We start from the raw sequence: 12,758 nt of genomic DNA on the forward strand, positions 1-12,758 counted from the left end.
GTAAGTGAACCAGACAGGGAGAGGGTTGATTCTAGTGTACAGAATAAAATGTAGTCTAACATTAACAAAATGAAATGTAAATGCAGGAGAGGATTTTGAATGTCTGTTTCATTTGATCAGTTCCACCCCAGATTGAAGGCAACACTACATCTCTGAGTTTTGGCGGCCGAGATGAGAAAGTGCGTATCAATGGCTCATTAACCCTGTCCTGTCTGGCTAAAGGCTTCCCTGAACCCAAGACCCAGTGGTTCAAAGATGGACTGGTTGGTTTGTGTTTCTGTCTGTCTAGCTATTTCACATAATTTAATTTAGCGCAATAGATGTATATTTCTGCTAATATGAAAACGTGATGGTGTTGTACCTTCTGTTTCTAGTTGTTGACTAGGAACTCCCACACTGGTATTCGTGAGAGTGGTCAGTTCCTTCACATAGACAATGCCATACTCTCCCATGAGGGACAATACACCTGTGTGGTCACCAACACTGCAGGAGAGGACAAGAGAGACTTCTATGTCACCATTCATGGTGTGTCCACGCATGGAATTGACACTGTCTGCCCTTGGCAAGAGGCGTTCATTCACACTATGCAACCTAATCTCATAGTACTCTTGTGATACTAACTGAACATTATTTTTCTCTCTCTCTCTCCAGTTCCTCCCATCTTCCATCGGGTGAGTAACGGTGCAGCAGCCTGGGGTCTGAGAGGAGAGGATGAAGAAGAGGAGGGAGGGGACAGAGATGATGAGATAACTGAGAAGAGAGAGGTGGTCCTGGGGCATCCCATCAGCCTGTCCTGTGAGAGTAATGCCATCCCCCCGCCCCATCTTAGCTGGTATAGAGAGGGACACAAGCTCTCCACTGCTGACGGAGTGGTACTGCTTCCAGGTGAGAGGGGTCCATGCCCTCTAGGTCTAGGATAACAAACCGGTACAACGACCAGTATGGCATTACTGCAGCATCAGCTCCACTGTGATGCTGTGTTATGTTGTTGTTCTCTAGGTGGGCAGGTGCTCCAGATCCCTCGGGTCCAGCAGGAGGATGCTGGAAAATATACATGTCAGGCAGTGAACGAAGCAGGAGAGGACCGCATGCACTTTGACCTGGATGTGCTGGGTAGGCATGCTTTCTTACTACTTCCTGTCATTATATCAACTCATTGTTCAGTGATAGCCTAACAACTATTACATGTATGAAAAGGCCAAGGAGTCATTTGCTAATGTTTCTCTATGTTGACGTCCTGTTTGCCCAGTTCCCCCAGTGATAACTGGCCAATTGGATGAGTTCATGCAGGAGATAGGAGCGATAGTGAACAGCACAGTGGCTCTCCACTGTGACGTAACGGGTCATCCAGCACCAGCAATCTCCTGGCTGAGGGACGGCACACCACTGCACTCCGGACAACACCACAGCATCAGTAAGGACGGGAGACAACTACAGGTCAGATTCCCATTATGACATGGTTGGAACAAAGCAATGCACTGCATATTACAGTGTCAGAACTTCACTTGGTTGAATGTCAACACCTCCCTGCCCCCCACCCCTCCTCTGCTGGTGTCACTAATATATTATAATGCAATACAGGGACCTCTGTCATGGGATAGTTTGTGGCCTTTTGTGTCTTTATATGCTGTACTGTGTGTTTTTATTGATTTGATGTTTATTTTTATTGTAGCACTTGTGTTTTTGAAAATATCTAAACAGGTTTTTTTGGTAAAGAGGTGTAGGTCAATAGTGTTATGTTATTCTGTCTTTCAGGTCCTCAGTGTGCAGGTATCAGACATGGCTGGTTACCTTTGTGTGGCTGAAAACAAGGTTGGAGCAGTGGAAAAGCTCTTCAGTCTAACAGTGCAAGGTCAGATGGAATATAAATGTCATTCAAATACCACATTGAGAGGATTCTTTCAATTCACACAGGAAGGACAGGGGTACTTTCTGGTTTCCTGTGAATGTGTGTGTGTTATTGTGAATGTATGTGACATGTGATAGTTGATTCCTGTTCCTCTCCAGTTCCCCCAAGGATGGTGGCTGGCAGGGAGGAGGAGGTGAGTGTGATCCAGGGACACATGGTGTCCCTGCTGTGTGACGTCCAGGCGTACCCTCCTCCAGAGATAACATGGACCAGAGATGGACAGATCCTCCAGTTCAGCATGGGAATCCACATCCTGCCAGGTCAGAGCTAGCTCCTAAACACATTGCCCAGAGCACGCTTCATAACTCCCAGTGTACTCAAATGTCTGATGAAATCACTGTACAAAAACTATGCATTGTAATCTATGTATTGTCTGTACTGTAGGAGGTCAGATGCTGCAGCTGCCCCGGGCCAGACTAGAGGATGCGGGACAGTACGTGTGCACTGCCACCAACTCAGCAGGCCAGGACCAGAAGAGCATCCTACTCAGTGTTTATGGTGAGAAACACTACGCTAGTATTGTGCTGCCCTCATCAGTGTCACACTTCACCTGCTACAATATCTGGATTAGGATTTACAGTTACTATTTTATTCCTGCTGTGGTTTTACAGTCCTGCCCACGTTGAAGCCCCGCCTTGACTCTGAGTCAGAGTTCGTGACCCCTCAGATGGGCTCGTCTGTCACTCTGCGCTGTGAGGCTCGGGGGATCCCAGAGCCTGAGGTCACATGGTACAGGAACGGGCTACAGCTGGCAGCTGGGAATGGACTGAAGGTGGACCAGCAGACACTGGAGATCATGGGAGTGCAGGTAAACACACTGTCATCACCTTCAGTTTGTGAAACTCTAACTGTCTCAAGCATTAGCACTGATAACTGAGGGCATGAGATTAACCCTGTTTTAAGTATCAAGGTGAAACACTGTTGTTCTGTTTCACACTATCTATGGTTCATGGTCCATAGATGGCTGATGGTGGAATCTACACCTGCAAGGTGTCCAATGTGGCTGGACAGGTGGACAGGACCTTCCGCTTGACTGTCCATGGTGAGACTTGCCTCCCATGTTCCCTCCAATTAGATATGTTTCTTACATGTGGTAATACTGGCATATCAGATGTCACAGTATAATGAATCTCATTCTCTCTATGATGTTCCTCTCCTCAGTTCCCCCTGTCCTGGATGGGCCTCTTCATGAGTCTCTCACTCAAAACCTGGGCTCCCATGTCACCTTGTTGTGTGAAGCTACAGGGGTCCCAGTACCTAGCATCACCTGGCTGAAGGATGGCACCCCTATTGGTAAGAGGGTGAAGTTTCATAAATGAACTGTGAAAATTCAGTTTTGACAAGATCACATTTTGACACTTGTATTAATGCTATTGAATGAATGAGACCTCCAGCTGCTGGTGTAGGCTGACCTCGGTGTGTTTTCTTCCTACCCAGAGAGCAGTCTGCAGTGGCAGTGGTCGGTACAAGGCAACAGACTGGAGCTGGGTCCTCTCACCCTCTCTCACGCTGGGACCTACACCTGTGTGGCCAAGAACAGGGAGGGAGAGACTCAGAAGGATTACACTCTCACAGTGCAAGGTAGGCTACAGGCTATCCACTACACAATCTCCAACCTTTGAAAATTAGATTAAACCCAAGAGAATCACATTTTGTAAGAGAATCACAACCTTCTGCATGGCCTCTGTTCCACTTTGAGTCAGTGCTGTGAGTCATATTGCTGACCTTTTGTTTCAGTGTCGCCCACGATCCTGGACTCTGGCCACTCGTCTGACCTGAGTGCCCCAGTGGGCGATGATCTGACTCTGGAGTGCAGAGTGACAGGGACACCTGCACCCCACCTCAGCTGGCTGAAGAACGGCGCCACTCTGGAAGATTCAGACCCCAAAAAAATAGAGTGATTCCGTCTTGCTTACAGTGCAGACTCCAGCCTAGGTCTGTGTACCAGTGTTGTGCTCTTAGTAATCACTGATATGTTTGTCTCCTGAATTACAGCATAGCCCCTGATGGGAGCACTCTAACCCTGTTAAGGCTCAGGCCTGAGGACTCTGGGACGTACACCTGTCTGGCTGTCAGCCCTGCTGGCCAGGAGAACAAGATCTACACCCTCTTTGTACTGGGTCTGTTGTCTTGTATATACCTGTTGATCAAAAATATGTCCTAAGTTAATTGGTACTGATCTTTCCAGAAGTTTTTTAGATTCTAGGTAACAATGATTTTGTAATGCCCCTCAGTACCCCCCTCTATCCTGGGCGAGACTAGCGTCCCCAGAGAGGTGCAGACCACCCAGGACAGTGTGGTGACACTGGAGTGCCAGGCAGCGGGAAACCCTCCACCTCAGATCAGCTGGCTGAGAAATGGACGCCCCCTGCTCCTGTCTCCCCGTACCCGCCTTCTCTCAGCAGACGCTGTACTTAGGTAAGATTCTACACATGTCAAATGTCAAGTTTAGTTCCTCTCTCATAAAAATGCCTTAATGAAGGATAATGTTTTAGAAAGTGTGTTGGAGCTGTGTATATGCCCTGTGTGTGTAGGATTTCTCCAGTGCAGCTGGCAGACTCTGGGATCTATACATGTGTGGCACGCAGTCGCGCTGGCCTCGCCGAGCTCAACTTTGACGTACAGGTTCAAGGTACTAACTCCCCATCTCCTGTTGATGCGTACACTACTGATCTGAAGGAGCTGTATCTGTGTGTACTGATATCTGTGTTAGAGGTCGACCGATTATGATTTTTCAACACCAATATCGATACCGATTATTGGAGGAACAAAAAAAGGCCGATACCGATTAATCAGACATTTTATTTTATTGATTTGTAATAATGACAATTACAACAATACTGAATGAACACTTATTTTAACTTAATATAATACATAAATAAAATCAATTTAGCCTCAAATAAATAATGAAACATGTTCAATTTGGTTTAAATAATGCAAAAACAAAGTGTTGGAGAAGAAAGTAAAAGTGCAATATGTGCCATGTAAAAAAGCTAACGTTTAAGTTCCTTGCTCAGAACATGAGAACATATGAAAGCTGGTGGTTCCTTTTAACATTAGTCTTCAATATTCCCAGGTAATAAGTTTTAGGTTGTAGTTATTATAGGAATTATAGGACTATTTCTCTCTATACCATTTGTATTTCATATACCTTTGACTATTGGATGTTCTTATAGGCACTATAGTATTGCCAGTGTAACAGTATAGCTTCCGTCCCTCTCCTCGCCCCTACCTGGGCTCGAACCAGGAACACGACAACAGCCATCCTCGAAGTATCGTTTCCCATCGCTCCACAAAAGCCGCGGCCCTTGCAGAGCAAGGGGAACAACTACTCCAAGTCTCAGAGCGAGTGACGTTTGAAACGCTATTAGCGCGCACTCCGCTAACTAGCTAGCCATTTCACATCGGTTACACCAGCCTAAACTTGGGAGTTGATAGGCTTGAAGTCATAAACAGCTCAATGCTTGAAGCACAGCGAAGAGCTGCTGGCAAACACACGAAAGTGCTGTTTGAATGAATGCTTACGAGCCTGCTGCTGCCTACCATCGCTCAGTCAGACTGCTCTATCAAATATCAAATCATAGACTTAATTATAACATAATAACAGACAGAAATACGAGCCTTTGGTCATTAATATGGTCGAATCCGGAAAGTATAATTTCGAAAACAAAACATTTATTTTTTCAGTGAAATATGGAACCGTTCCGTATTTTATCTAACGGATGGCATCCCTAAGTCTAAATATTGCTGTTACATTGTACAAACTTCAATGTTATGTCATAATTATGTACAATTCTGGCAAATTAATACGGTCTTTGTTAGGAATAAATGGATTTCACACAGTTCGCAACGAGCCAGGCGGCCCAAACTGCTGCATATACACAATTTCCCTAATTATAAGAAATTCATGTTAGCAGGAAATATTAACTTAATATGCAGGTTTAAAAATATATACTTGTGTATTGATTTTAAAGAAAGGCATTGATGTTTATGGTTAGGTTTGGTGCAAAGACGATGCTAAATCACCCGTTTGGCAAAGTAGGCTGTGATTCGATGAGAAACTAACAGGCACCGTATCGATTATATGCAAAGCAGGACACGCTAGATAAACTAGTAATTTCATCAACCATGTGTAGTTAACTAGTGATTATGTTAAGATTGATTGTTTTTTATATGATAAGTTTAATGCTAGCTAGCAACTTACCTTGGCTTCTTGCTGCCCTCGCGTAACAGGTAGTCAGCCTGCCACGCAGGCTCCTCGTGGAGTGCAATGTCAGGCAGGCGGTTAGAGCATTGGACTAGTAACCGGAAGGTTGCAAAAACGAATCCCCGAGCTGACAAGGTAAAAATGTGTCGTTCTGCCCCTGAACAAGGCAGTTTACCCACCATTTCTAGGCCGTCATTGAAAATAAGAATGTGTTCGTAACTGACTTGCCGAGTTAAATAAAGGTGTAAAAAACAAATCGGTCAAATCGGTGTCCAAAAATACAGATTTTCGATTGTTATGAAAACTTGAAATCGCCCCTAATTAATCGGCCATTCCGATTAATCTGTCAACATCTAATCTGTGTATCTGTCTCTGTGTCAGTGCCTCCAGGTGTGGAGCCTGTAGAGTCAGTCACAGTGGTGCGGGGGTCCTTGGTGACACTGACCTGTGAGGCGCGGGGTGTCCCTCCTCCCTCCCTGACCTGGCTGAAGGACGGCCAGCCCCTGTCCCTGCACCGTAACCTGCTGTTGGACGGCCAGGAGACCCGGCTGCAGCTGCCTGATGTGGGGCTCTCTGACAGAGGCCTCTACAGCTGTGTCGCCAGCAACCAGGCTGGCAGCAGCACCAAGAGCTTCAACCTCACTGTGTTAGGTGAGCAGACAGAATAAACATTCTCCATTCACCCAAACATAACCTACAAACAGATAAAAAGTTAAAACTCCACTGAAGCAATAGGAAAGGGATGTCATGTTTAGTATTTATTTTGTGTTTTAACAATGGCGTCGTTTTGTCCGATACAGTTCCTCCAAAGATTTCCATCTCCAGTTCTCCAGAAGAGTTGATGGTAGCTGTGAACACTGCTCTGGAGCTGGAGTGTACTGCCGAGGGCATCCCTCCTCCTACCCTCAGCTGGCTCAAGGATGGGCACCCCTTACAGGGAGATAGTGAGATAGTGCAGGAGGATGGACACTTTCTTAGGATTACCCAAGTGCAGGTGAGTCACAAACCCAATGACACAGCATTTAGTTGCCATTCAGACCTTATTGCTGAATTATGATAAACACCAGATAATAACCAGTGATATCTTGGTTGTTAGGTAGAGGATGCAGGTCTTTATACCTGTCTGGCTACCAGCTCAGCGGGAGAGGATGGAAAGAACCATTGGGTCCGGGTTCAAGGTCACACATGCGTTTACTAGCCATACTTGTTGGTCCTGCCAAAAGATGACAAGGTACTTGTAAGTCTGATTCTGATTATCAACGGTTGTGTCTCCCTGTTCCAGTTCCGCCAACTCTTCTTGGCTCTGATGATGTCAGATTGTTGTCAGTCCCAGCCAAAGGACACCTGACTATGGAGTGCCAGACTGACCTTGACCCTGCACCTGACATAGAATGGTACAAGGACGACGTGAGACTACAGGTCAGACTGGACGTCAGGGTGGCAGGAATCACAATACATGGTGTTATATCATCTTATTGATTCTGTCTCTCTCTCTGTCGCCCTATCTCTCCCTTTCTCTCCTGGTTCCAGCTGGGGGGTCGCATCCAGAGGCTTGCCGGGGGTCAGTACCTGGAGATCCAGAATGTTAGGCCTCAAGACAGTGGCCAGTACAGCTGCGTGGTCACCAACATGGCCGGAAGCACCAGCCTTTTCTTCACTGTGGAGATCCTCTGTGAGTTGATGAGATGATGAGTTAAACAGGATTGGGATCATGCATTAAGTGAATTTAATTTACATTTGTCATGACTTCCGCCGAGGTCGGTCACATTCCTTGTACGGGCGGCGTTCGGGGACCATCTTTCCTTTTCCATTGGTTTTGTCTTTATTTTCTACACACCTGGTTTTCATTATCCAATTACTCGTTCATGTATTTAACCCTCTGTTTCCCCCATGTTTGTTGTGCGTGATTATTTCTATGTTCAGTTCGGTTAAGATGGCTGGTTTTTCGACAGGTGCTGTGTTCACCCGTGCATAATATTTACCGTTGGTATTTTGGTCAAGTGTATTTGTTTACCTTGTGCCTTTATTTTGTTGAGTGAAGTACGTTGCTCTCCTGCGCCTGACTTCCTGCACCAGCTACACTCACCTTCTGACAACATTGAACAAAAATATATACGCAACATACAACAATTCAAGGATTTTACTGAGTTACAGTTCATAGGGAAATCAGTCAATTTAGAAAAATTAATCAGGCCCTAATCTATGGATTTCACATGACTGGGGACAGATACTTAAAAAAATGTTTAGGGGCATGGATCAGAAAACCAGTCCGTATCTGGTGTGATCACTATTTGCCTCATGCAGTGTGACACATCTCCAGGATGTTGATTGTGGCCTGTGGAATGTTGTCCCACTTCATTTCAATGGCTGTGTGAAGTTGCTGGATATTGGCGGGAACTGGAACACACTGTTTTACATGTCGATCCAGAGCATCCCAAAAATGCTCAATGGGTGACATGTTTGGTGAGTTTGCAGGCTATGGAGGAACTGGGACATTTTCAGCTTTCATAAATTGTGTACAGATCCTTGCGACATGGGGCCATGCTGAAACATGAAGGGATGGCGTCGGATGAATGGCACAACAATGGGCCTCAGGACCTCGTCACGGTATCTCTGCGCATTTAAATTTCCATCGAACAATGTGTTCATTGTTCGTAGCTGATGCCTGCCCATACCATAACCCCACCGGCACCATGGGGCACCCGAGCCACTGCCTGTTCACCCCGCTATCATCCAGAAGGCGAGGTCAGTACAGGTGCATCAAAGCTGGGACCGAGAGACTGAAAAACAGCTTCTATCTCAAGGCCATCAGACTGTTAAACAGCCACCACTAACATTGAGTGGCTGCTGCCAACACACTGACACTGACTCAACTCCAGCCACTTTAATAATGGGAATTGATGGGAAATGATGTAAATATATCACTAGCCACTTTAAACAATGCTACCTTATATAATGTTACTTACCCTACATTATTCATCTCATATGCATACGTATATACTGTACTCTATATCATCGACTGTATCCTTATGTAATACATGTATCACTAGCCACTTTAACTATGCCACTTTGTTTACATACTCATCTCATATGTATATACTGTACTCGATACCATCTACTGTATCTTGCCTATGCTGCTCTGTACCATCACTCATTCATATATCCTTATGTACATATTCTTTATCCCCTTACACTGTCTACAAGACAGTAGTTTTGGAATTGTTAGTTAGATTACTTGTTGGTTATTACTGCATTGTCGGATCTAGAAGCACAAGCATTTCGCTACACTCGCATTAACATCTGCTAACCATGTGTATGTGACAAATAAAATTTGATTTGATTTGTTCACAACGTTGACATCAGCAAACCTTACACGTGGTCAGTGGTTGTGAGGCCGGATGGACATACGGCTTATGGTAGAGTAATGAACATTAAATTCTCTGTCAACAGCTCTGGTGGACATTACTGCAGTCAGCATGCCAATTGCACGCTCTCTCAAACCTTGACACATCTGTGGCATTGTGTTGTGTGACAAAAGTGCACGTTTTAGAATGGCCTTTTATTGTCCCCAGCACAAGGTGCACCTGTGTAATGATCATGCTGTTTAATCATCTTCTTGATATGCCACACCTGTCAAGTGGATGGATTATCTTGGCGATGGAGAAATGCTCACTAACAGGGATGTAAACATATTTTTTGTGCATATAGAACATTTCTGGGATCTTTTATGTCAGCTCATGAAACATAGGACCACAACTTTACATTTTGCGTTTATATTTTTGTTCAGTATAATTAATATATGTGTATATACAGTGTATGCAATCTCCGTAGACAAACATTGGCAGTAGAATGGTCTTAATGAAGAGCTCAGTGACTTTTAACGTGGCACCATCATAGGATGCCACTTTTCAACAAATCAGTTTCCAACTTTTTTTGCCCTGCTAGAGCTGCCCCAATCAACTGTAAGTGCTGTTACTGTGAAGTGAAAATGTCTTGGAGCAACAATGATTCAACCGCGACGTGTTAGGCCACACAAGCTCACTCTTGGCATTCTCTCAACCAGCTTCGCCTGGAATGCTTTTCCAACAGTCTTGTTCCCACATATGTTGAGCACTTGTTGGCTGCTTTTCCTTCACTCTGCGGTCCAAATCATCCCAAACCATCTCAATTGTGGAGGCCAGGTCATCTGATGCAGCTCTCCATCACTCTACTTCTTGGTCAAATAGCCCTTACACAGCCTGGAGGTGTGTTGGGTCAATGTCCTGTCGAAAAACAAATGATAGTCCCACTAAGCGCAAACCAAATGGGTTGGGATGGTGTATCGCTGCAGAATGCTGTGGTAGCCTTGCTGGTTAAGTGTGCCTTGAATTCTAAATAAATCACAGACAGTGTTGCCAGCAAAGCACCCTCACACTGTCACACCTCCTCCTCCATGCTTCAGGGTGGGAACCACACATGCAGAGATACTCCGTTCACCTACTCTGCGTCTCACAAAGACATGCCGGTTGGAACCAAAAATCTCAAATTTGGACTCATCCGATTAAAGTTTAATCCATTTGAACGTGTGTTTTCTTTTCTTTTTTTCCTCAGTGCCACCAGTCATCAGAGAGAGCAGCTCTGAGGTCACTGCACATATCCGGCAGGATGCAGTCCTGCCCTGTGAAGTAGAGGGGGAAACCTCACCTAGGGTCATGTGGAGGAAAAATGGCATCCCTATAGATCCTGACAATAACAAGTAAGGGCTTACTTAACTTAGGCTATAGAGGTTGTTGGGATACTGTCTTTATACAGATGGGTAGATAGTCCAGTTCGCTGATTGATTGCGTGTGTCCCAGGTACACCATGCTGTCTGAAGGCTCTCTGCGTGTAAAGGCTGTTCAGCTAAGTGACGCTGGCCGCTACTACTGCACCGTGTCCAATCAGGCCGGATCAGATCATAGTGGGATGGACTTACGTGTGTTAGGTAAATACAACTCAGAGAATTACAGAATCACACCATAACACGGTATATTTACGTTTTTACATGAACATTTAGGACATTTAGTAGACATTATCCAGAGTGATTTTCAGCCACTGCATTACAGTCAGCGCCTTACAGTCAAATGTGTTTGTATGCCATACATATCTGTATGTCATTCCTTATGACTCCATGTTGTGTCCCTGTAGTGGGTCCCTCGATCAGTCCTGGTCCTTTCAATGTGACGGTGACCACAGGGATGAGAGCCGTACTGAGCTGTGAGACTACAGGTATACCAGCCCCTAAAGTCACCTGGAAGAGGAACGGCACTCCACTAGACCCCAACCAGCAGCCTGGCACATACAAGTAAATGAAGCAGAATGACCTCTCCTGTGTGAATTATAACACAATGGACATAAATCCAAATGGATTCATTCTGAAGTATTGCCTTTGACTTTTTTTAACATTTTTTTTTAAGGTTACTCTCCTCTGGATCTCTGACAATTTCCTCTCCATCCAATCAGGATGAGGGATACTTTGAATGCACAGCAGCCAATGAGGTTGGAGAGGAGCGCCAGGTCATTGAGGTCATCCTACAAGGTATTGTTGCTTTGAGGTCCTACTCAGACGTTTGCAGACTGCCCTTTCATCTCACATACAGCAGAACAGACTTCTCCTCTCTGTCTCTCAGTCGCTCCAACCATTGAAGATGACATTACAACAGTCACTGCTATCAAAATGGCCCCTGTGGTGCTGCCATGCCAGGCACAGGGCATCCCAGAGCCCACTGTCAGCTGGACCAAGAGTGGAGCCAAGCTGGGATCCCGGGGAGGAAGTTACCGAGTCCTGCCCACAGGTAGGTACACTTGCTGCTCAGAGGGTAACATGGTGCTGTTGCCATCAGGGATCCTGTCATGTTAGTACTTTGGTGTTCATTGTTGTGTTACTGTACTGTTTGGATCCAGGAGTTCTGGAGATCACAGCTGCTACCCCCAGTCATGCAGGGAGGTACACCTGCTCTGCCCGGAACCCTGCAGGAGTGACCCACAAACACATCACTCTCACAGTGCAAGGTGGGTCCTCAGGTGGATTGTTGTTAAGGTTATAAAGTAATTGTTAATGTTTTTGCCTTGTAACTCTCTTATGTCTTCATTTTACAGTTGAATAATCTGTGTGTAATAAACCATGTTAATGGGTTTGCCCTCTCCCACTCAGAGCCCCCTGAGATCAGGCCTATGACAGAGGAAGTACAAGTAGTGTTGCATCATGGGACGGTTCTGCCTTGCGAGGTGCAGGGTTTCCCCCGACCCTCCATCACCTGGCAACGAGAGGGTGTTCCCATAACAGCTGGTGAGAGTGCCATCTTTGGACACTTGATCAGAAATCAAGCCATTATATAACACAATAGTCATTTATAGTCTGCTGTTTCTCAATTGGGATGTCTTCGTTCCATGGCTCTTCAGGTCACAAACTGGCTCTCCTCTCAAACGGAGCTCTGAAGTTCTCTCGAGTCACTCTGGGTGATGCGGGCACCTACCAGTGTCTGGCACAGAACGAAGCTGGCACAGCAATAGGAAGGACACGTCTAGTACTGCAAGGTAACACACTACATTTCTACAGAGCACAGACAAGTTGTTCAAACAGCATGGAGGCACTTGTTGATACTTAGATGAATGTGTGGGCCT

General features: G+C 45.5%; 1 protein-coding gene across 1 annotated transcript in view; it reads left to right on the forward strand.

The window, feature by feature from the left end:
• LOC110535063 (hemicentin-1) overlaps positions 1–12,758 on the forward strand; it is an 83,302-nt gene that overhangs the window by 53,286 nt on the left and 17,258 nt on the right. Inside the window, exons 32-60 of the mRNA XM_036935794.1 lie at positions 121–263; positions 375–525; positions 652–885; positions 1,000–1,113; positions 1,250–1,437; positions 1,756–1,852; positions 2,008–2,169; positions 2,294–2,407; positions 2,521–2,717; positions 2,870–2,951; positions 3,071–3,202; positions 3,347–3,490; positions 3,647–3,806; positions 3,905–4,029; positions 4,144–4,327; positions 4,444–4,541; positions 6,498–6,767; positions 6,917–7,110; positions 7,213–7,294; positions 7,399–7,535; positions 7,647–7,788; positions 10,707–10,851; positions 10,952–11,079; positions 11,283–11,439; positions 11,552–11,673; positions 11,765–11,929; positions 12,039–12,146; positions 12,289–12,423; positions 12,537–12,671. Of these exons, the coding sequence (XP_036791689.1) occupies positions 121–263; positions 375–525; positions 652–885; positions 1,000–1,113; positions 1,250–1,437; positions 1,756–1,852; positions 2,008–2,169; positions 2,294–2,407; positions 2,521–2,717; positions 2,870–2,951; positions 3,071–3,202; positions 3,347–3,490; positions 3,647–3,806; positions 3,905–4,029; positions 4,144–4,327; positions 4,444–4,541; positions 6,498–6,767; positions 6,917–7,110; positions 7,213–7,294; positions 7,399–7,535; positions 7,647–7,788; positions 10,707–10,851; positions 10,952–11,079; positions 11,283–11,439; positions 11,552–11,673; positions 11,765–11,929; positions 12,039–12,146; positions 12,289–12,423; positions 12,537–12,671 (4,245 nt within the window). The remainder of the gene's footprint in view (positions 1–120; positions 264–374; positions 526–651; positions 886–999; positions 1,114–1,249; positions 1,438–1,755; positions 1,853–2,007; positions 2,170–2,293; positions 2,408–2,520; positions 2,718–2,869; positions 2,952–3,070; positions 3,203–3,346; positions 3,491–3,646; positions 3,807–3,904; positions 4,030–4,143; positions 4,328–4,443; positions 4,542–6,497; positions 6,768–6,916; positions 7,111–7,212; positions 7,295–7,398; positions 7,536–7,646; positions 7,789–10,706; positions 10,852–10,951; positions 11,080–11,282; positions 11,440–11,551; positions 11,674–11,764; positions 11,930–12,038; positions 12,147–12,288; positions 12,424–12,536; positions 12,672–12,758) is intronic.

The sequence above is a fragment of the Oncorhynchus mykiss genome, chromosome 11 (assembly GCF_013265735.2).
Source record: "Oncorhynchus mykiss isolate Arlee chromosome 11, USDA_OmykA_1.1, whole genome shotgun sequence".
In the NCBI taxonomy this organism is placed as follows: Eukaryota; Metazoa; Chordata; class Actinopteri; order Salmoniformes; family Salmonidae; genus Oncorhynchus; species Oncorhynchus mykiss.